The 22,732-nt window shown below is 36.7% G+C and overlaps 4 protein-coding genes across 13 annotated transcripts; 1 reads left to right on the top strand and 3 right to left on the bottom strand.

Annotated features, from left to right (window-relative positions):
- Positions 1 to 43: 43 nt before the first annotated feature.
- Positions 44 to 2,233, top strand: LOC7489626 (40S ribosomal protein S23). The gene is made up of 4 exons (XM_002316305.3): positions 44 to 204; positions 1,102 to 1,257; positions 1,357 to 1,483; positions 1,901 to 2,233. The coding sequence occupies exons 1-4, from the start codon at positions 200 to 202 to the stop codon at positions 2,039 to 2,041; spliced, it is 429 nt and encodes a 142-aa protein (XP_002316341.1). The 5' UTR covers positions 44 to 199; the 3' UTR covers positions 2,042 to 2,233.
- Positions 2,234 to 2,826: 593 nt separating this feature from the next.
- On the bottom strand, positions 2,827 to 7,120 carry LOC7489625 (uncharacterized). Of its 3 annotated transcripts, none has more exons than XM_052456693.1 (8): positions 6,286 to 7,120; positions 5,627 to 5,803; positions 5,337 to 5,525; positions 4,940 to 5,221; positions 4,538 to 4,572; positions 4,165 to 4,312; positions 3,451 to 4,088; positions 2,827 to 3,315 (listed from the first exon to the last, which is right to left on the bottom strand). In XM_052456693.1, the coding sequence occupies exons 1-8, from the start codon at positions 6,353 to 6,355 to the stop codon at positions 2,941 to 2,943; spliced, it is 1,914 nt and encodes a 637-aa protein (XP_052312653.1). In that variant the 5' UTR covers positions 6,356 to 7,120; the 3' UTR covers positions 2,827 to 2,940. The 3 variants fall into 3 exon arrangements, with proteins under 3 accessions (XP_052312653.1, XP_052312654.1, XP_024466527.2); XM_052456694.1 differs by having other exon boundaries at positions 4,940 to 5,203; XM_024610759.2 differs by lacking the exon at positions 6,286 to 7,120 and having other exon boundaries at positions 5,627 to 6,270.
- Positions 7,121 to 7,262: 142 nt separating this feature from the next.
- LOC7489624 (uncharacterized) lies at positions 7,263 to 13,564 on the bottom strand. 5 transcript variants are annotated; one of them, XM_024610758.2, is made up of 4 exons: positions 13,404 to 13,564; positions 11,793 to 13,214; positions 8,921 to 11,681; positions 7,263 to 7,744 (listed from the first exon to the last, which is right to left on the bottom strand). In XM_024610758.2, the coding sequence occupies exons 2-3, from the start codon at positions 13,162 to 13,164 to the stop codon at positions 8,944 to 8,946; spliced, it is 4,110 nt and encodes a 1,369-aa protein (XP_024466526.1). In that variant the 5' UTR covers positions 13,165 to 13,214; positions 13,404 to 13,564; the 3' UTR covers positions 7,263 to 7,744; positions 8,921 to 8,943. The 5 variants fall into 5 exon arrangements, with proteins under 5 accessions (XP_024466526.1, XP_002315275.3, XP_024466525.1 ...); XM_002315239.4 differs by having other exon boundaries at positions 8,921 to 13,214; XM_024610757.2 differs by having other exon boundaries at positions 7,263 to 7,741; positions 8,921 to 13,214.
- Positions 13,565 to 18,982: 5,418 nt separating this feature from the next.
- Positions 18,983 to 22,225, bottom strand: LOC7489623 (probable RNA-binding protein ARP1). 4 transcript variants are annotated; one of them, XM_052456176.1, is made up of 6 exons: positions 21,738 to 22,225; positions 21,495 to 21,636; positions 20,863 to 20,998; positions 20,725 to 20,767; positions 20,204 to 20,489; positions 18,983 to 19,348 (listed from the first exon to the last, which is right to left on the bottom strand). In XM_052456176.1, exons 1-6 carry the CDS (start codon positions 21,924 to 21,926, stop codon positions 19,308 to 19,310), a joined length of 837 nt encoding a protein of 278 aa, XP_052312136.1. In that variant the 5' UTR covers positions 21,927 to 22,225; the 3' UTR covers positions 18,983 to 19,307. The 4 variants fall into 4 exon arrangements, with proteins under 4 accessions (XP_052312136.1, XP_052312137.1, XP_024465806.2 ...); XM_052456177.1 differs by having other exon boundaries at positions 18,983 to 19,368; positions 21,738 to 22,201; XM_024610038.2 differs by having other exon boundaries at positions 20,204 to 20,438; positions 21,738 to 22,190.
- Between the last annotated feature and the right edge of the window lie 507 nt (positions 22,226 to 22,732).

Raw genomic sequence — 22,732 nt, 5'->3', positions numbered from 1 at the left:
GTAATTACATCAAAAGAAAGGCTATTTTAGTCAATTAAACAAAAATAGCACGCAACCAAACAGCCCTAGCACACCATATATAGAGTTCAATAACCAAATTAGGGTTCCTCTGTGTTTTCCACTAGGCGGCCTCTCTCTCCCAGGCATTAAACAACCAATCCCCGTCTCTGGACTCTAGCAGCACTCTCTCTCCTCCAAAATGGGGTTAGTGTCTCTCACATCTTCTCTCCCTATGCACTCTTTTATTCTGTTTTGTCACTCATGGCTCCGTTTCTGTTATTCTTGCTTCGTAGTCAACAGTGCTCTAGTGACTATAAGTTCTAGTTTGTTTTCGTTAACTCGAGATCTTGATCTTTTTTTCAAACCGCGTTTTCTTTTTTCTGAAAAGTGCATGTTTTTTTTGCGGCAAAAACTGCGTTTTTCAAATGATTTTTTTTGCATCATTTTGACATGCTTAATTCAAAAATGGATTTTAAAAAATAAAAAAAAGATTATTTTGATGTATTTTCCAGCGAAAAGCATTTTGAAAAGTAATTAGTTTCACAATGTCAAACAGGCACAAAGGGTCGCTGATTATATCGTGGAAAGTCCAATAAAATATGAAAAAGTTTGAATCTTTATGTTTGATGTTGCAAACAAAAATAAGTTAAAACTGCGATATATTGGTGGTTTTTAGTTGAACTTTGTTTTGTGAAGAATGGGATTGTTGTTTCAGACTAATACGTGTCAGTATGTCTGTTTTGAGCTACAACTGTAAATAATTTATTGTGTTTCTATGCACGACCCATTATCTGGGTTGGTTTGAATCGATTGGATTGTTGGTATTAGTTAAAGTTTTCTCCTTGATTTCAATTCTATTCACGAAGAAAGCAGCTGCAAAAATGCTTATATCAATGCATTATTTTTTAATGTGGTAATCTGTAGATGTAATTAGTGCTTGTGCACTGATAGGTCGTTTCCAATTGTTTAATTAAGAGGAATCTTTGCAATGCTGCTTTGTTTTACTTGCGTGGCAACTAAGGATAGGATTTAAAGATAACTGGATAGTACTATAGAGAATGGAATGTTTTGTAACTTGGGAATTTGTATACAATAATACAGTAAGACTCGTGGAATGGGAGCTGGTCGTAAGCTGAAGTCCCATCGCAGAAGGCAAAGGTGGGCTGACAAGTCATACAAGAAATCCAACCTTGGAAATGAGTGGAAGAAACCATTTGCTGGGTCTTCCCATGCTAAGGGGATTGTTCTTGAAAAGATGTAAGATTTGTTTCCCATTATTTCATCTTTCAAGGAATGTTTCTGTATTCATTAATGCTTACAACTGGGGCATGGATGTTTGTTAATTGGTTTATGCAGCGGCATTGAGGCTAAGCAGCCAAACTCTGCTATTCGAAAATGTGCTCGTGTTCAGCTGATCAAGAATGGGAAAAAGATTGCTGCCTTTGTACCCAATGATGGTTGCTTAAACTACATTGAGGAAAATGTAAGTTCTTTCGATGTTTATAAAGCATGAAAAGTTTATAAGCATAATACCAGATACTTTTATTAGACAAGCCCAGTTTCTTGTAAATTTTATCCAACAAGGATATTTATTTTTGAAGATGATTATTGTTTGGAACTTAATTTAGTGATCTTTAGGTTTTGATCTTTTAGTATCTCCTGACACAGTGACACCTAGGTAGATAGTCTGGAACAGCTCTGTATCCTAAATTCTTTCTTGATTATCTTTGTGGATTTGTTTGCTCCATTTTGTCTGCATTTTTTATATTGCTTACTTGGCAACAGTTTGTGCTCGGAAGCCAACTTCTGTTAGAAAGCTTGAAATGTAGATGTCTCGCAATGTTATGGCTGACTCCTGTTTACATGCTAAATCTAATTTATACCTTTCTCTTTTGCTTAGGATGAGGTTTTGATTGCTGGATTTGGACGAAAGGGCCATGCAGTGGGAGATATTCCTGGAGTCAGGTTCAAGGTGGTGAAGGTCTCTGGTGTATCCCTTCTTGCTCTGTTTAAAGAGAAGAAGGAAAAGCCAAGGTCTTAGTTTTACTGGGAGAGCTTTTCCTTGATCCAATCTCTGCCATATCTAACCCTTTCATCTATAGTAGTAGCCTTTATCATGTAAGGCAGAATTTTGCAAATGACTTTGAACATGAATCTGTTTGTCTTGAGAAAACAAAATTTTCGACCAGAATGGTGTTTGAATGACAATTTTTTCTGCATGGTGTTGCCCTTACTTTTCCGAATTTTGTTCTGCTGTGAATTATTGATCGAATCTGAAATGGCCTAGCAACTCCAGGTGTTTCTAATGCAGGACATTTAGTGTCAAGCTCGTTATTTTTAGTCACGACATTTTAGGTCGAACAGTTTCAAGAGAAAAAAAATCTCTATTGTGAGAATTGGTGAAAAGCCGCATATAATCGAGGCATTTGGTTATTTCATAGTACGAATTTTATAAAAATATTAAGGCAGGCTATCTAGTGGTTCGATCAAAGTTCGATCTCCTTGTAAACGACAGTTGTGTCCATTTGCGGATTCACTACCCCTTCCTATCTGGTTTCGCTATGTTAAAGTTAGTTGCTTGCTAGCTTTCAATGGTTGTCTCTGTTACTCAGCTTATATCATATAGCATCTCAAGCTAACAAGTGCTTCGGTGACTGGATTAGGCAACAGCAGATTACCCAGAATCAGGAGACAGGAGAGAGAACCACTGTTTATTGAGTTTCATAGATATGTCACAGGTTTTCTCCCAAGTTTTTTTTATTCTTCCGGCAATATGCTTTATGACCACATCAATATAGAGGGAGAAGGCGCTTGCATTCAAAATCCTCTTATTTTTATGTTATTACCGTGGAGTTAATCGGATAAAAAAATTAAAGAAAATTCAACACGCTTGTAAATAATGGAGACAGCAAACGGTGAAGGACTTTTATTTACTTTAGACTACGTGATCAATTCCCTCCTAAAAGCAATGCCTTGCACACGTCTGCTCAGGTCATCAACTTGATTTTCAAAACCACCAATGTTTTCTTTATCTTCATCAATTCTACGCACTTTATTTCCACGATCATGCCCTTTGATAACTTCATGCTCTTTCACAGGTTGCTTCTTCTCCTGTAAGCAGACCAGCACCAGCTCCTTTGTGCCTGTTTTACTCACAGACATCGATGTGGCTCCTGCCAACCGATGCATGCCATATCTTGTTCTATCTGTAGCTCCATTGGCATCACTAGTACCACTTCTGTTTTTGGAAGAAGTGCATTGTACACCAGAGGAAAACTTCAGGCCTCCATTTGGTGCTATATCCACGAAATTTTCCTGAGAGAGAAGAATTCTTCATGCATTTTAAGAATTTACAAGACAATACACTAGATGTGAAATAAACTGTATCATGTCCACTCTTAGCAAAACAGAAAGCATTCAAATAAAAAAGACGAATGAAAAACAACCAACCGCATCAAAATATCCAATCTTCGGCAATGGCATTCGAAGACTTGAAGATGTTAAGCTTTTTGAAACATTGGACCGAACAAGACTGGTTCGCTCTGAGTTTTTGTTTGGTTGCGCAGTCATGAAGCTTGTTTCCTGACTTTCATGTACCAAAGAAGGTTCTTCATAACGACGTCTCTGAGAATCTGTTACCTGAGAGGCATCCTTGCCAAAAGAAATCCCTGTGCATGCTGTGGTTGCAAGAATGGCAGCAAAACCATTTGATCTTGGGTTAAGAACGATGGAAGATGATTCTGAGGACCATCCATCCATGGAACTAGCAGGTGATGTACAAGATGATGACTTGGGCGTGGATAATAAACAGACAGAGTCTCTGGATTTCATCAAGTCATTTTTGTTTCCAAATGAATGCTTTGAAGGAGTTCTAGAGGTTGAAACAGAACTAGACACTTGGGAATTAATTCTCCTCAGGGAATCTGGAGGAGATTTACCAGTGAAATTAGGAGCACAGCAAAATCCTCCAAACTCTTTCCCAGCAGTGTGCAAAACTGAAGAAGGTGATTTCACTGGTGGTGTTGAACTTGGGACAATACTGCATGAACCCCGGATACAAGTTTTCTTTGACACAATCTTGGTTCTCCCTATAAGAATAACATAGGGGCCATTACCAACAACAGTATCTTCTGAGCATGATGAGACAATTTTTGGAATTCTTACCAGAAGCAACTTGTGCACCTTTGTTTTCCAATTTAACATGGTTTACACCCAAAGAAGCCCTTTTGTTGGGAGCTGTGGATAGAGTGCGAGCACGGCATGATATCTTTGGTGGCTTGAGAAAAGATTTGGATTCTTTGTTAGGTGCAACCTGCTTAATCACATTCAAAACTTCAGTTCCTCTACAATAGCAGGCACTAACCTATTCATCAATCTTGACAGTGGATGCAAAAGCTGTAGAACACCTCTTTAATGGCTCCCTAAAGCTAAACTATGGGATTAAAGCGAAAGAATGACCATTTCAGATGATGCATAGGTGAGACCTTGGTACAGTACAAATAAAATGATGTAGTGAATATGAATCAAGACAACTTACTCTTAATCGAGAGGAAGCATCCAATATTTTTGAAGCTGAAGAAACGACAAAAGCAGCATGAGTATCGAATTGAACACGTGATTACTGAGGGTGAATACAGGAGATCAAGATAAATACAACAAGGAAATGAAAGCAGCGTAAGGAAAAAATATTTTAAAAATCAAATTGAGCAGTACACAGTTTACAAAAGCAAAAAGTTAATGACATAAACTTGCTGGCTTGCTTAGCCTGACATGGCAATAGATGGAGAGAAAACATATAGAGAAGGAATGAGGTTCAATAATGGAATGAAATTGTAGAACAGCCTGACAAGGACAGCTAGAATTCAACACAAAATTGAAAGAACGAGCTGCCTTCATTCACTCTCAATGCATATACTTGTAGAAACAACAAAATACTTACTATTGCCCCTTCGCATTTCATTTTCTCTACTAACTTTTCCGGTTGATGTTGGCCTATTGGATGATGCCTTAGGTGATTTTTGCATGAATGCTCTCATATTGTCTAAAAGATCAATCTCAAGGCTTGCAAGGGAGTAAGAATCGGTATTTCTTGTTGAGTTCGATTGAATAGAACTCCAAACTTCTTCAATCCCAGGAAGTAAATGTGCTTCAGATGGTCTAAATCCTCCATTTAAAAGAGACAACTCCTCGGCATTCAAAACTCCTAAGAGCAGCAAACTTGCTATTACAACTACTAAATCAATTAAACATTGAAATCATACAAGATTACAATAAGAACAAGCATTGATTTATATATGGGGCCTCAACAGAGACTTCTAAATCATCTAAAACGGTACCTGAACTTGTAAAAAAGGCACCATCCCAAGCTAAACTTTTGCGCACAGCGCACTCATCAATTCCATTGTTTCTTTCTGGTCCTGCAGGCTGAGAGCGTACAGACCTCAGTTCCCCGCCCCCGGTTGTGTATCCTCCATTATCTACAATCCGAATACTAAGCGTCTCCAGCTCTTCAGGGTCCAGAACTCCTGAGGAAGCACAACAAAACGCATTCATATTTCCAACTTTCAACCTTCGAAAACAATCGGCAGCACTTGTTAAGAAGGTTTATTCAGCCTAGGAAGCAAACCTGGACTAGTGAAGAAGGCACTATCCCATGCCAAACTCTTGCGCAAGTTAAACTCGGATTCAGATTGTGAAGCATCCGTCTCTCTATGTCCAGCTCTTTCTCCATGATTCTGCATATGCTGAGGATTCAGGCTCTGAATCATCTGAACATCAGCCTTCTTTCTACTCTCTGAAACTTCTAAAAAATAAAAAAGCCAAGGTCAAAAGTATAAAAGCAACCATTTCTACGCTCCAAGATTGAAAGAACAGAACCAAAGGAAACCAACCACGCTGATATGTCCTAATTATTTTCTCTTTACTGGGCATTGTTCGGTGTTTTCCTTTCCAACACCATCGTTAAGACAATCTTTTCACTTAAAAAAAATACTTAACTGGACATACGAAAAACAGACTTGTTCTATAGAACAGAGGTGCAAAAATTTCCAGGCATTTCTCGAATCATAAACTGTTATTACAGCAATTCTTGACTCTTTAAATCCATGAAAAGAAAAGGAAAGAGAAATTCAATAATGCAAAAGCAAAAAAAAAAAACTTGTCAAAATACAGGGCATGCAAAACTAAGAAAAAATGATTAAAAAAAGTCATAACCAAAAGGAAGTATAAGTAAAAAGACAACAAGAACTTGAAATCCATTCTTTCTTGCAAAGGAACAGAGAGAACCTGAGAATTGAAACTGTTGAAAACTTCCTTTAGAGGACATTTTTGATGAAGTGGTATTTTTTTTTATCATTCAAAGATTTCTTCTTCAATTCCTCAAGACTGTTTACAAGCAGAGGATATATCTAGGCAGGGGAAGAGACGTTTAAGGAGAGGGAAAATTTTAAAATTTTGATAATGAGTTATGAAAAATAAATTTTGAGTAATGAGAGGCGTTATTTATAAAACGGCTGCAGTTTTTTTTCGCTCGAGGAGCGGAATAGAAGATTCTATTTTCTCTCGGCGCGTGAATGTTTTTTTTCAAGATGGCAAAAGTGATATTCTTACAGTCTCGTGGTTTAAGAACCGTTAAGAGTGGCTCATTTACGCGCCATTACTGGCTTGCCAGTAAGGTCCGATCTTTTTGGCCAACTCGGGGCCGGTGATGATGAAGTTGCTTGTTTAGTAGTATAATTTTTTAGAGTGATTTTTTGTTAAAAATATGTTTAAATAATTTTTTATTTTTTAAAATTCATTTTTAATATCAAATCAAAAATAAAAAAAACATAAAAATTATTGAGCCGGTTCTAAAAAGTATCATGAGGTATCAAAATTATGAACGATTTGTTGTCTATCCAGTATCCAAGGCCTCACTCTTCACTGATTTTTTAACTTGATCATGTTGCATCCTCGGCTATTTCTCAAGTAACAAGCCGAGCTCCTCAATTTGAAAATTTGGCATGGCCTTTACGCTCCTAAAAGTCGCCCTGTTGAGCTCGAATCAACAATTCACCATGAACTTTTTAAGAGGTGAATCTTGACCCATCCGCGACAAGTCAAATTATTACTATAAAAAGAGAAGAATTTGGCCCCTGCTTTATGGAAAATTAAGGAAAGGTGGAGCTTTGTGCCACACGTGCCAAAACTCTCTCCCAAGGCTCACGCTTTTTCAAGAGATCCATGGATGCTATGGATCCAGGTATCTGCCAAAGATTACAGCATTGCTAAACTGCCAATGCTCTCAGCATTATGGACAAAAGTGCTCTACCTCTTTCGCAGTTTCTTACAGAAGGAAAATCATTCCATGTGACATGCAGACCTACCACCGTAAATGACGGAAAGGCAGAGCATGATTCCATGATCGAATCTCCTACTCATCAAGAACATCAACTACAATCCGCTAATAACCTGCTTTACAATGCACTAAGTTAAGACTACTGAGGTTTCAGAACAAGGCAACATTCTACATCCTCCTTCAGACACAGTCAAGTGAAGCTCAAGTGGAAGACACAGAGAAACATGTTATTATTAGTCTGGTTATTTCCTCAGCAAACCTGTCTGCCGAACATATGCCAGCAATCAACTGCTGCTGCGGATAACTTGTTTGCTTCATTACTTTTCTCAGCAAATTCATCGGTTAAATGTGCCAGACGTTGCCAGTAGCTGTGTTGTCTCCGTGTGTATCTTCAGCACTGGCCATCTCCTATCATAAAAATTGATTCATAAACAAACAGCATTTTATACAAGTAATGAAGCAAAACAAGTGAAAAGGAGCAATAGCGTGCTGCAGCAGTGACTGATAAGAAGTCAAAACTTAAGGTTAATCTCCAGAATGTTACAACCATCTAAAAGCCAGGCTTACTTTTCATCAAAATGTTTTCAATTTTTGAAAGGGAGAACTTTAAGGCCGATTCATGCTCTTGGCAAATGATGAGTACTTCCAACTTCAGTGAGAGTGCATATTTTCCAATGAAAGACATGCACACACAAACACAAACATGTATTTCCACCCAAGTGTTCCAGACTCCAGAAACTTGCTACTCCCAGAAGACGAGATGCCTATCTCCTACAATTTTTTTCTGCAAAATTTCTTGGTTTTCAGACATTCTCTCCTCCCATGAACAAATTCAAATATTTAATATTGCTGGTAACTTAGGCATGTGCATTCGCACATGTATAATTCAGTTCATTGGAAATTTTTAAGATTTTAAAAATACATTTATTAACTATCCAAGCATTACTATTTTGTAAAATAAACAAGGGCATACATGGATATACCTATGAGTTCTTTTCTTTATTTATTTAGAAACGGCATTGAGTTATTTAGCATCACCATGATGCACTTCTTGTTTAATTAAAAAAAAATGAAGTGGTAAATTAAAAATATTTGCAAAAAAGGTAAAGTGAAAATAAAAAAAAAACAAAACAATTGCAGCAATAATAAAATAAGTAATAGCATCAAAACACAAGGGGTGGAAAAATAATACTTTAGAATGAGAAGGAATTTGATCCATGCCTCCTATTTCTGATGGGGAAGTAAAGCTAAGACATCTGAATAAAAGAACAGGCATGACCGATTATGAAATATTTCTTTATTCAGAATTAGAAGAATAAACATAAGGGAATTTGAAGAGAAAAAAAGACAAGTGTATTTTACTCTAATCAAATGTTTACATATAGTTAGTACTTTTTATATATAGATATGGATACTTCGATTATATTTGTCCTAAATCTGCTAACCAGTTCTAAATAAATCAAGCTCTACCAAGAAAGAATATGAAAAGGACATTTCCAATTCAGTAGGAAAATATCACAAGGCTGCTAATATTTACCAAGAAACCATATGAAGAAGACACTCCTAGTACAGTTATATGTTTACCTGAGTTTCATACCAGATCAACTTCAATATTGAAGAAAAAGAGTGGCATCTTCCTCATCTTGGAATAGAGGTGGAGTTTTAAAAGGAACAGATATAGAGTAGTTGAGCTGGTAATTCACAAGAATCGGACCAAAAATGTTGAACTTGGGAGCACTGCCATAAGCAGCTTCTGCATCTGAACACCTCTTGAAAATTACTCTGGCACGATTGGTATCCCTATCAACTTCTGTCTCGGATTCTTTTAGAGGTCCAAAGCGTCTGAACATCTTATTTAGGCTTATTTCTGAAGGAACAGAATCCACCACAGGGAAATGCATTACAAGCTCTGCCGGAGCCTTCTCATCCACATAACCAGCTGGTTTCTGAGCTGATACATCATAATTGCTATCAGAATATTGTTTCCTAGAGTTTGACCTACCACTGGGTTTATCCAGAACAACAGGCACAAAAAGATTATCCCTTTTCCTACTTTTACGTGGTGGTTGCTCTTCAGAACCATTTTGAATAACCCGGTCTGTCCAATAAGTGTCATTCATATCCTCGAATTCAAATGTTTCAGGAAAACCACCAGAAGAATGGGATGTTTTTCTCTTACCAGATACTTTATCATGCTGGTCCATGACCACTGAGTTCCTGAAATCAGAGAAGAAGCTAATGATGATGTTCAAGAAACCATATCCTTTCAAGGGATCTTGTGCTGTCAAGTGAAGTTGTGATAGCAGATCATCAAGTGATGAGTATTCTGTTGGAACTATTATTCTCTTTATCTCAGCATCCTCAGAATGCAAAAACGAAGCATCAGATCCATCTCCAACAAGCCCATCGCTGCTTCCATCTACCTTAGGGCTATTACACTTCAGGATAGAAGGAGACCCAGTCATTTGGCTAGCAACTCTTTGGATGCATTCGCCAATCTTGAAGGAGGGCTTCAATGCGGTTGAAGACACTTTTGCAAAAGATATAGTCTTCCTCCGTCCTGTCATGTATGCATCATCAGCAAAGGTATCGGAGCCTTTTCTTTTCTTGCCAGAAGGGGAAACTAGCATACTGTTTGCTTTCCCATCAGACCCAATTTCATCACCCACAGAATCCCACGAGTCACTGATCAAATCAGACAAGTTTCTCTCTTTTTTCCTGGGATAGATGCTATCCTTCAGATTATGTTTGCGTTTGTGAGAAGAGCCTCTTTGAGTTTGCAAAATCTCCTCACCCGATGAAATTTGCCCATGGTCCTCATAAACAGCAGATGTGTGATCAATCGATCCATCCTCAAATTGTAAAGCATCTGACTTCTCCAACAACCCTCCACAAAACTGATATTCAGGCAGTTCAGAGTAACCTTTTAATCGATAGAAGGCCAGCAACTGAGACTTTGCAATCACAAACTCCAATCTATTAGCCCCACCAGATGGAGATTGCGCTAATGCTTTCATATAATCCACTAATTTATCTGGTTGAAACAAATCAGCACTCATATCTTTGTCAACACCATCTCTTGTACTTGCCTCTGGCCGGATTCCAGTATTTTCAACTACCTGACATTTGATTTCATCGTAGGCATCCTTTGGCAGACATGAGCAAGCCAGACCCAGCTCAACTCGTCTGGAAACTTCTTCCAGAGAACAATCAACAGCATTCTGAAATACTTCCGAATTGCTCTGCTTCTCAACCTGAGAGAAGTGTGACCTGAAAGGCTTTAGCAAAGATGCTTCATTCCATGCAAATGTGCGGTCCCCAAAATATGCTACTAAATAGCAGTCCTTCTTATGATACCTCATTGCTTTCTCGGAGGCATCTGATGGATCAAATATCTGTCCAGGCCACCAAGGATGACTCCTTACTTTACCCCAGACCAAATCTGATACAGAAAACTCACCTTCATTATCTGGCGGCAGCAGATAACAAGCTTGATCTTCTTTCTCTGAGCTTCCAGGCTTTAACACTGACAATTTAGAAGATTTCTCCTCCATGGTGTTCAGCTGTTCAGTGTCAGTATCCTGTTCTTCAACTTCCATTTCTTGCCCTTGTAAATCAACCTGTTCAGCATCAAGAACATGTTCTTCATTTGTCATTTCTTGCCCTGCATTTGAAACAATCTCAAAAGGACCATGAGATGCACCCTCATCCAAACCTTCCTCGACCTTTAATTGCTGATCGCTTTCAGCAAGCTCCTTGAGTTCAGTTTTGGAAATCAAAGCTTCCTCATTGCTTGCGATAACATTTTCCCCCACATCCATGAGCTGGCTATCTGTTTCTGTGCACACGGATGCTGTTTCGGCATGTGAGTTCTGTTCTTCTAGGTTTTTCTTCTCCCCTCCAAATTCTTTAGCACGAGTAGCCTGTTCTTGAACTTCCATCAGTTGTTCTTTGATTGAATCAACATGAGCAGGATCACTGGGTGCACTTTTGTCTAAACCTTCTTCAGGCTTCAACTGTTGATCTTTTACAGAAGGATCTGGAACTTCAGTACGTGAGGTCAAAACCTCATCGTTGTGTGTCAAAGCCGTTTCAACATCCATTTCCATCCCTCCACATGTTGTCTTAGTCCTTATTTCAGTGCTTCCATTAATGGTCTCAACTTTCTGCTGTTGGCAAACTGTTATTACTTGCTCTTTCTGTAGATCAGCTTCTTCAGCGTTATTAACTATGCACGCAGTTATTGCTTTTTTATTCTTTTCAGGATTCAGAAGCACATTGTTTTCCTTTGCTACAACTACAGCTCCAACAACTACTTGAGCTGGTTGATACGAAGATTGTGAATCTGCACATGCATTATAGCCATTTTCAGTGCTCCCATTGGCTGTCTCAGATGTTCCCTGCAGTTCTTCCACTGAAAAACAAAAACTTTCACTAAAAGCATCAGTGTCCATACCTTCATTGTTAGGACATGTTATATTTTTGTCGTCAGTTGATGAAACCCTCCCTTCAATGGCAACTTGTGTTTGTTCATCCAACAATTCCGAGTCTGGGTTGGCAATGCTGTCTTTTTCTGTTAAAACTGGTGAACTTTCAGAAGTTGAGATAATCCCCTCTAAATCACCAGCAAGTTCTCCCTTCAAAGCATCACTCCTAGTTGCTTCAACCTTGGGATCTAAACCTTCATTATTGGCCATCACCACAACTTCCTCAACAACTTTGGTCTCTACATTCATATCTTCCACAGCTGGAGAAGTTACAACTGCAGTTTCAGTAACAGAATTCCACACTTCGTTATGCAAAACAAGCACCTCTTGCGTCTCTGAATCCTGAAGTGCATCGTTCACATTGCCATCTTTTTCCTCGGCCCTACCCGCAGCTTCCTCAACCAATTCACATTTCTCTATAACTTGGGTTTCACCTACTGAAGAACCTACTGCCATGGAAGGACCTCCTGCTCCACTTTCAGCTCTTTGATCCTGAGATTCATTCTCTGACAGCCCAACTAGTCGAGAACTCACTTTCTGACTAACATCAATCCCAACTCCCTCAACACCCTCCTCTACCAATTCCCTTTTCAAACTCTCCTCATCCGTAACAATAGTCGCTTCTTCTACTATAGCTTGGGCTTCCCCACCAATCCCACTTACAATTCTCACACACTGAGCATCAGCATCAGCATCAGTATCTGCATCCTCGACTTTAGATGAAGTCTTACCACCATCTCCGCCAACCTCCATCTCTTCCTCTCCACCCTCTACCGGTTTACCTTTTCCTTTAGATTCTGCAAACTCCTGAACTTCCTGTGAAGTCTCATCACCATGGCCACTCACCTGCCTCTCCTTCTCCCCGCCCTCAGCTGGTTTCCCTTCTTCAGATTCTGCAACCTTAGAAGACTCAACTTCTGAGTTTGATGCCTCAACACCAGAACCCCTATTCTCATGTGTCCCTGAATCACCAACTACACCACTAAAATCTGAATGTTGCGCATCTCCGTCGGCATGACCACAAGCAGCAGTTTCCTTTCTCCCTCCCCCTCCACCTCCATCACCCAAATTGCCTGTGCACCCACCATCAACATCCTCGCTTGAAGACCCCCTAACCATTACTTCATCTCCATTACAAGATCCTCCTTCCTTTGCCACCACATGATCCCTTGAAGAACCCTCAATATTACCCTTACCCAGACCCTCAGCCTCCTCACTGGCTACGGCGTCGACAACAACTGGGGTCGTTGCTTTTGTGGTTTTCTCACTATCTGCATGTTCACTAGTCGATAATTCCGTAGCATTACTAGCCAAATCATTATCATTCTTGCATTCATCCATTTAAAACAGTATTTGGGTCGGTTTCAAGATCCGAAAAGGAAGCCTTTTCACTATAAGAAACCACAATTTTAAACAAAAATATTAAGAAAGTGATAAACCCTAGCCAAAAAAAAGTCCACAATTCTGTAAAGAAAAATAGTAAATCAAGTGATGTACTTATTAAAAAAAGATATTAAAGAACAACAATTTAGATTGCTATATTAATAAAAAGAGTGATTTTTTTAAGATTACGTGTTTACCTCGTTAGATCTTGTAAGAAGTGGAAGCCAGGGGATTGTGGGGTTTTTTCTTTTTTGAGTTTTTAGAGAGAGAAAGAGAGAAGATAAAGGTAGTGTTTGGGCATGAGAATAACCTAGGCGTCCTCTTAAGTGATCTGTAAACAAAGCCCGAATATAATGGGTTCTTGTCCTTTTTCACTTTTCAGTGATTGGCCATCACTGTACCTGTTAGGCGTCCTCTTATGTACTTTTTATATTTTAAAAAAATTTAATTTTTTTTAAATTAATTTTTTTTATATTTTTAAATTATTTTGATATAATTTAAAAAATAATTTTTAAAAAATAAAAAATATATATTATTTTGATATTTATTTATTTTTGTGTTTTAAAAATATTTTTTTAAAAATTTAAATATTTTTATTTTTTTTACTTCAAATTAATATTTTTATTAATATTTTTAAATTATTTTAATATATTAATATCAAAAATAATTTTTAAAAATAAAAAAATATTATTTTAATAAATTTTCAAATAAACTCCAACCACATTTACAATTCCAATCCGGCACAGGCTTTTTCCTTCATTTTCTATCAATGAGTGTGTGGAACTTTGCTGGTGACCGAGGATTGTGACGGCCCAATAATGTCTGGGCACGTGTGGTTAGGATTTAGTGAGAAGGTGGAGACCGGTGGATTATTCCGTGGCTTTTGGTGATTTGATAGGGCTTCGGTAAATGTCTTAATCATTTTTTAATAGACTTTTCTCAGTCAAGGAATATTTTTATCACGTCTCTATCTCTTGATAAGCTTTCACCATGTGATCCTGTGAGAGTCCATAGCAGAAGATATCTACACCACCTGTTGTCTAAGCTCTTTTATATTCACAGCACAATATCTTTTTATACTTTTTTTTTTAATTTATGGGATTATTCCACTTTAAAAAAAAAAAATGGACGGGGGTGATTGCAGTGAATTTACGAGCAGTAATGTGACGAGGTATATCTGGTAGAAAATTGACTAATTGTAACCAATTGGGTAATCTAAGAGATTGCTGCCCGATTTACGTAGCAAAGGACAAGAGAGAATCCTTCTGGAAGTACTGGTTTCGTTCACGACCACCCCTTTCCGACACAACAAAAACCGCAAACATAGTTGCGTGCTCGGTTGATAAGTGTACTACTTAGGTTATTATACTTGACTCGGAGTCGCTGAGTTAACTTATTTAATCTCAAAATAGAAATTAAAACAGCGTTATTCTTTTTTTTAAAAAAAAAAAAAACGATTGTTGACTGGGTCAGCTTCTTTTTTTAAGTCCTGACCGAGGGCTGGGTCGACCCAACTGCCCGGACCGATTTCAGTTCATGTCTACTCGGTTGAGTTCTGACATGAGCTGCACCTGCACGTGGTTGGTAGATTTTCACCAGGAGTGCACTTAATTAACTGGGGTGATGGAGACTTTTTCCAGTACTATCTAGATACCGGCGATGGCATTTGTTTTTGCGGGTGAATTCAGTGTTTTTCAGATTATTTTTTACATTGAAACCTATTGATATAAAAAAATTTAAAAAATCTAGAAAATATATGTTTTTAATTAAAGAATATTTTTACAAAAATACAATACAGTGCATCTTTGACCTTTTGCATTGCAGCTTGCTGGTTACAATTAAAAAAATAAACGACAAAAACTAATAAAAGTTTTCTTCTCTCTCTCTCTCTCGTGAAACTGTTTTTCTTTTTGTTTTTTAATAAAAAATAAGAATGTGCATAATTATTAAAAATGAAGATAATCTTTTTTTCATTTTAAAAAATAAAAATTTAGCAAGATCACAATTATTTTTCATAAAAAATAAAATATCATAGTTTATAACAATTATTTTATATTTTATATTCATGATTATCGAATTATATGATATTAATTTTATTTTATTCAATATAAAAAATATAATGAAAAATTTATATTGTTGGCTCGGGAAATGTTTTTATGTTTATGATATTGACTAGATATATATATATAAAAAAAATTAATCGTTTATAATGCTAAAAAAATACTTGTATATAACAAAAAAATATTTTTCATGTCTTTTATTTATTTGAAAAATAAATAAAAACTTATAAAGCAAAATTATGATAACCTCTAGTACTGTCTAAACTCAATACAAAATTTAGAAAACTACAGAACTAGTTTTTTAATTTCGTTGAATCTGAACATGAAATTTCTAACTAAAGTTTTCTATGAAAGCATTTTTTATTTCAAATTTTCATAAAATTAAAATATCATTTTGCTTGTAAATAGATCCAATCGCATTTTTACTTCAAGGTTTGTTTGGTTCAGTAGTATAGAAGTCGAATAAAAGAAGGGAACATTGATTGGAACCTGGAAGCTTTCATCATGGTTCTTCGGGTTGATTCTTTCTATTGTTGGATTGAAACTAAGGCTATCCATCTCGGGAATCAGATCATTTTCAAAATTAAGACAGCCCAGCAATATTATGAGAATAAACGTTTGCTTTTAGAAATATTGTTAAAAAGTACTTCACACTAAAAAAATATTAAAAAAATATTTAAATATTTAATTGTATAAAAAATAAAAATAATTATTTAAATATAACTTCAAATAAAAAATAATTCATACCACGATATCAACCACTTACTTAATCCAACTAAAATCAAGTGTTCCTAACCATCTAGGTGGTGGTCCAGTGGTAAGAGCTTGGGACCAAGAGGTTTGCTCCCTCTGTGGTCTCAGGTTCGAGCCCTGTGGTTGCTCATATAATAGCCACTAGAGGCTTACATGGTCGTTAACTTCAGGGTTTGTGGAATTAGTCGAGGTACGCGCAAGCTGGTACAGACATCCATATTAAACTAAAAAAAAAAATCAAGGGTTCGTGATGTTGAAGCCATAAGCAGATCAACACGTTTAAAAGAGTGCTATGTGGCTACGAAGATTCCTTCGGCCCAAACTAGTCCTGGCCCATATGTTAACAGATTTTGAGACCCAATTGATCTGGTCAGGGCCAGTGAATTACGATCACTTTACAGGTGATCTTGTATTATATTCCGAGCCCTCGCCGGCCTAGATACCAGATCCAAAAGACTCCGTCGAACCCACATTATCTCATCAATTTTTCCCCCGAGAAACAACCGCGTGGATGGGCTCCAAGGTACATCCACTCGACGTCCCCGAATGATTCAGGGTCTTTTCTCAGGATCTTTAGATTTCGTTTTCATTGCATTTTTCTTTTCCATTTTACGTGCCAACAAAACATCTGGTTAGTTTGATCAAACTACTTCTCGAGGAAAATTCAAATCACCCCTCAAATGCACGACCGAATGTGGCTAAATTGCAAAATTATTTACATTTAATGGAGTTTTGTTTTGCTTGAAATTTTATTAAGAATTGTTTTTCTGTTTCTCGGAAATTTATAAGAAAATTGATCAAGTTACGAACCTAATTCATCTGTTAGAAAAAACTTTAAGCTCAGGGTTTTATAAGATATTTAACTAATAGTAGTTAATTTACAATTATAATATCATTTTAATTATCATTGCCGCAACAATCATCATCTCATCCTTGTCACCAATTACCACCATATTTTTTCCATTATGGGTTCATCAAAATATCAAAAAATTTATCTAAAAAAAAACATTTTATATGTAAATATCTTATTTATCCTTAAATTGATATTCCTAGACACCCGGTTTAGCAACAAGTGACTCTCTTATAAACAAGATCTTTTTAAATGCAGACATCAAGTCATTTTCTAAGCCTCATTAACTACTATAACGCGAGGTTGTCTTCTAATATTGTTTCATTTGCACAATATATACAGGCCTGCAACTACAAATAACTTTATAATTTATTTTATAATCTGGTAATTTGCAGATTACTAGATCTAGATCTCCTAAAGCAAGCTTTAATTACTTTGTGAAGTATATCTTGCTTTTGCTAGCAGATAGCCAGAGTATTAATGAACACTTTTCTTAACTTTTTTCATACGTGAAATAAAAGATTATCAAATATAATTTTTTTTCATGATAATATATATCTTTTTGCTGGAGGCTTTATTTCTCCAAGTAATATTTTTTTTAGGTACATCTGAGTCCATTGTTGACCTCGGACAAACAATGAACAAATCTTGACATTTCATTCACCTTGTCGATCCCGAGATGTTCAATCTTCATTATTTGCTCCTAAAAAAGGCTTGTCAATGAAGGCTGTTGTGATTTTTGCTGCTGCAAAGAGAGTTGACGTTGTTGCTATATGAATTTGCTATTTTCTTGGACTCTGTGTCTATGCTGCTGCTTCTGCGTGTGTTTTCTTCGAAGGACCGTTGCTGTGTTTTTGTCAACGAAGGCATGTTTTGCTGCCAAGTTTATATTATCCTTTTTCTTCCAAGCTCTCACACCAATTATTGAAAATAATGAACACTCGAGTATTTAACATTCCAAAATTTTATTTATTATCGATATTTAACATGTATTTTTACACAATTCTGAATACATGATTCTAATAAAGAAAAGCTAAAACTATCAATTTTTTTCAGCCTTATAACTTTAACAGAGAAAGGTATAGTTGGTAGTTTTGAAACCGGTCAGGCCAATCCGAGACTGGAACCGGGCTGGTTTGAAAAAAAAATAGAAAAAGTCATGACCTGGTGTGACCTGACTGACCCGGCAGGTTGACCCGATGACCTGAAAAAACCCAGTCAAAAACCAGGTTGCAACCCATGTAATTTTTTTTTTTTACTAAAATGATGTTTTGATTTTTTAAAAAATAAAAATTAACCCGGTTAAGACTCGGAACTCGAGTTTTAGATCGAGCCGGCTACTAGACTGGGTTTAAAAACTATAGTATCGTTTATCAAGGTAGGAAAGATTGAAAATAATAGTTAAATAGAGATTCGAAAATGCAATTTTTTTTTAATCAAGGATTTCTGTCTAGACTAGAATTTCAAGTAATATCTTAATATATGCGAGTGAGAGTACTTGATTGGAGCATGCTTCTTGTCATTAACCGGAGTGAGACTTACCGACTTAACGAACTAAACTTTCACGTTTACATGTTATAACAGGGAACGTCCGTTTGTGTCTTTGATGATGGACTTTTCTTTTATATAATCATTTAATATAAAGGGGCTATCCTCCTTTTATTTGCTATCCAAGTATATATCTTCTTTTTTGAAGGGCATAATGATCTTTTCCCGAATGGATCTTAGCTTCCCGTATCGTATTCTAAATGCTTTTTTTTCCCTTTTAACGAGCTTTTTATACATCGAGACCATTATCCAAGTATTTTATTTCAAAATTATTTTGAATATAGATTTATTTTATATTTTTATTTTTTAAACTAAATATGTTTTTATATTTTCCATATACACACACACACACACACACTTATGTTTCAGAATACCAGCTATATCCGCAAATGCTCGAATTAGCTCTCTCTTCCAATTAATGGGATATATGGAGGGGGAGATTAATTTATGCTTGTACTGTATTCATTCTCGGCATAATAATATACTGCATGCTTAAGCATTGTTATAGAAAACTATATAATATATAGACATCAAGCTAATAACCCAGTAGAGGGGGGGCAAAAAATTATTAGAAGATGCAGGCTTTTTAAGCAGAAAAGTTAATTGAAATCCATCAAAAGTAACCCATAAGATATGGGCAAAACATACATGACGAACTTCAATTACAATTTTTTTTTTTTTTTTTTTGGTTCTAATAGTTCACACAGCTCAAGCTGAGATGTTAGATAGAGAAAGTGAATGAAAGAATCTTATCAAACACCTAAGAATCATAAATACTTTTTTCCTTAAGAAATAACCGCGGAAAGAAGAACCACAGCAGATCTGATAATAATGTTGTTCTGCAGCTACTCCCCTCTCCTTCTGTTATTGCCAACTGAGTGCCCCCTCTCTTATCCATCCCTTTTAAAGCTTTCACTTGCGCCACCTGTACCTATTCCACAGCCAGGCAAACTGTCTCTGTAATATCAGTTTATATTTATCACCGAGTTCCATTGAACACACACACACATCTAGCGCCGTTCAGTCACAATGTAAAGAGAGAAAATACTGGAAAAATTAAAGGTATACTCAAGAAGATATTGCCTATAATGTCAGCATGGAGCATCAATATCAATCTACTAGCTAGCACTACTGTATGTTTCACTTCATACATGAAAGGCTTGCTAGGCTGGTAAAGATGTACAGCACAATCATGAACCTTTAGTTCATTATTTACCCACGCGGAATACGTACTCTCACGTGTCTTTAACCTTTCTTCTCATTTAAAGATCATCTTCTCATGCCGATTTTTATATTCTAACACTAAATATATTTTTGTTAGTTTAATTGTGCTTTTAAAATTTTTTGAATATTTTTTTAGTTTGAATTAATTTTTTATATGTTATTGAATTGTTTTGACCTGTAATTTATTAGAAGTAGGAGTTTATCTCAATGAAAGGACAAACTGGTATGTAACTCAAGAAATTAATACAAGGTGGTGAGGGACAATGAATCAAACAAAACTTGTAAATTCTACGCTACAAGCAATTTGTGTTATTGTAAACAGCAACTAGCATGCAGCAACCATGGATTGGAAAGTATCCACTGACTTTGAGGGCGTTTTGATCTTCTGGCACGTGAGTTTCTAACATGCCAGTTGTAAACGCACCCTATTCAATCACAAAGGCACGTGGCACGATGATTCTTTTGTTCACCTTGACTAAGGTTGATCATGTTACCATGTGAAGCTAACCCAAGAGGCTATGAAATCATCGTGTACAGCTAACATGCATGGAAGAGTATGTACCTGCACTAGGAGGAGCAATTGACGGTGGTTTGGACATGATAGTGGGGACGGTTGTCATGGGACCCGCTGTTGTTGGTGGGAAGATGTGGGCAGCAGGTAGGCCCATAGCTTGTGATTGATGGAAGTGATAAAAAGGGTACATTGGCATCAATGTATTGGCACCCACCATAGCTTGCCCTGGATACACCTGAGAGAAATGCCCATTCATGTAGGACCCGCCTGTGTAGTTTAGCTTCTGTGGACCATCATAGCAACACGTTGTCACGATCGACTCTCGAATATTTTTCTGTTAATTTTAGGGTGGATCGGATTGTTTAAAATTTGGGAATTTCAACTCAATTTCTTTTTTCATCGCTGAGAAATATTCCATTAATTGGCTGAATTTGTAGTTCATTATCAATATTGGGCTTTCATCAACTTGCATAATTATCCATAAATTACCATAACCACCACGCATACTGAAATGATCATGTGTTTGAATAACTATTCATCAATGATAATAGAGTTGTAGAAAAACTTACATGATTGCCACTGGTATCGGTGGCAATGTAAGCTGGAGAATACCTGAAAACGGCAACTACAACATAAGAAACGCTCCATGTTCACATTTCATGTGGTAAAATTAAGAGCAATATTCAGGCCGCAGAGTGCCAGCTTACCCGTAAAAGGGAACGGCTTGGTGATGCTGATGATGAAACGGCGATGCTGCTGCAGCTGACCCTGCCGGATAATACCACTGGACATGATTTGCCGGCGCTGCTGGCGTGGACCTCGGTCCAGCGTTAATGTTAGGTCCTTCATGATTAAATTTAATCACAAACATGAGCAAACTATATAATGCTAAAATTTATTGAAATCCTATCATATATTAGAGATTTATTTCTCGTTTTTTATGTAAACATTTTTTTCCTTTTAATAAAGGGTAAGGTTATACAAATAGGAAAATTATACAAGTTTTTTTGGTAATATATAGTAAGTGATCATGCCATAAATGATCAGGCGATCGTCAGATTTTTAATACAGCAATTTTATCAAGCATTGATGCATGACTCCAAAAATTATTTGATTTTATTTCAAGAAAGCTGGCAGTTTAATTTTATATATATATATATATATATATATATATATATATATATATATATATATAAAGAGAATCCACAATTCTTTCTCTCTCTCTCTTAATTTACATGCCCTGAAAAGAAAATAAAGAAATATTCCTTTCTAAGAAACATATTAACATAGATAAACATCTATGTTGAAAATACGTCCATAGACTTCAAAATATCCATACCTTGTTGTGGAGGGGCCGGCGTTGCAGACCTAGGGCGGCGTGCACCAAGGGAAGCCAGATTGCAGTTGGCACGGCGGCCATTGATGATGGGTGAAGCATCCTCACAAGCTTTCTTTGCCGATTCAGCCTCCTTAAACGTAACCTAATTATTTAAAACAATCACCAAAGCTAACATTAGCAAAACAGTAGCAACAATTAAAATGAAAACGTACTCGTCTAATGTACAGTGAAATTAAGACTTACAAATCCATAGCCCTTGGATCTACCAGTGATTTTATCAGAAATAATCACAGCCTCCAAAATCTCACCATACTTTTCAAAATGTTCTCTCATGGCATCTTTTGGTGTCTCCCATGCTAACCCCCCAACAAACACTTTGGTCAGTGTGGTATCACCAAACTGCCCAGCAATATTGTTGCTCATTGACGTCATTCTTTTTCAGTAAATCCCTGCGCAAAAATTTAAATTTGACGCACAATAATCCAACCCAATTCGATTCAACTAAACCTTATATTTATTTATCACGAAGAAATGTGTGTTTTAGTGCTTACGGGGAGAGAAAAAGTGGCACGTCAAGAAGGGTTTTCTGGAAGGGAGGAGAAGAGAGGGAGGGAAATATAAGGGGAAGAGGGAGGGGGAGGGAGGGGGGGACTACAGGGTGCTCAAAGAATAAAAGAATAGAAGAAAAACAGGAGAGACAGAGAGGCAGACAGATGAGTTGGTGCTTGGGCTATCAACAACGTGATCACACAGTCACACTAACATATTTGTCAATACTTAGCAGTGATGACATAATTCTTTTATCTGATGATCCTGAGCTTTTAATGTGTTCTGTTTTTGTTGGTAGGAAAAATGTAATTAAGCTACTCGCGCTTACTCTTACGCGCCTAAATTAATCAATGAAGCGTGATACGCCTCGTATCGTGGTTAGTTAGAATATGACACGAGCATCTTTCCAATTGCATGCCCTACCGCACGCGTCAACTTTGCGTTGAATACATATTTCCTTTTACTACTATCTACAAAATCAAGGATAAGTCCATGCATAACCTTTTTTTTTTTTTTTCTTTTTAAGGCAGGGTACTCTCGGCTAATTTTTGGGCACCAATTAAGTTATGTAATCATCCACAACCGGTCTTTATATGTATATATATTTTATTAATATAAATATCCGAATCAACTTGTGCGTATCTCAACTAATCTTACAAGCCCTGAAGTTAACGACTATATAAGCTTCC

Source organism: Populus trichocarpa, chromosome 10 (genome assembly GCF_000002775.5).
Source record: "Populus trichocarpa isolate Nisqually-1 chromosome 10, P.trichocarpa_v4.1, whole genome shotgun sequence".
NCBI lineage: Eukaryota > Viridiplantae > Streptophyta > Magnoliopsida > Malpighiales > Salicaceae > Populus > Populus trichocarpa.
The sequence above is the reverse complement of the archived record's forward strand: the minus strand, read 5'-3'. Positions and strand labels throughout refer to the sequence as shown.

Coding starts and splice junctions, on each gene's coding strand:
- LOC7489626 (XM_002316305.3), top strand. Junction 1,258..1,356: donor GGGATTGTTCTTGAAAAGAT/GTAAGATTTGTT, acceptor TGGTTTATGCAG/CGGCATTGAGGCTAAGCAGC. Junction 1,484..1,900: donor TAAACTACATTGAGGAAAAT/GTAAGTTCTTTC, acceptor TCTTTTGCTTAG/GATGAGGTTTTGATTGCTGG.
- LOC7489625 (XM_052456693.1), bottom strand. CDS start 6,355: ATGATAAAAAAAAATACCACTTCATCAAAAATGTCCTCTAAAGGAAGT. Junction 5,526..5,626: donor TGCCTTCTTCACTAGTCCAG/GTTTGCTTCCTA, acceptor GTGCTTCCTCAG/GAGTTCTGGACCCTGAAGAG. Junction 3,316..3,450: donor AGATTGGATATTTTGATGCG/GTTGGTTGTTTT, acceptor CTTCTCTCTCAG/GAAAATTTCGTGGATATAGC.
- LOC7489624 (XM_002315239.4), bottom strand. CDS start 13,164: ATGGATGAATGCAAGAATGATAATGATTTGGCTAGTAATGCTACGGAA.
- LOC7489623 (XM_052456176.1), bottom strand. CDS start 21,926: ATGACGTCAATGAGCAACAATATTGCTGGGCAGTTTGGTGATACCACA. Junction 21,637..21,737: donor GATCCAAGGGCTATGGATTT/GTAAGTCTTAAT, acceptor TTAAATAATTAG/GTTACGTTTAAGGAGGCTGA. Junction 20,490..20,724: donor CCGATACCAGTGGCAATCAT/GTAAGTTTTTCT, acceptor TAAAATTAACAG/AAAAATATTCGAGAGTCGAT.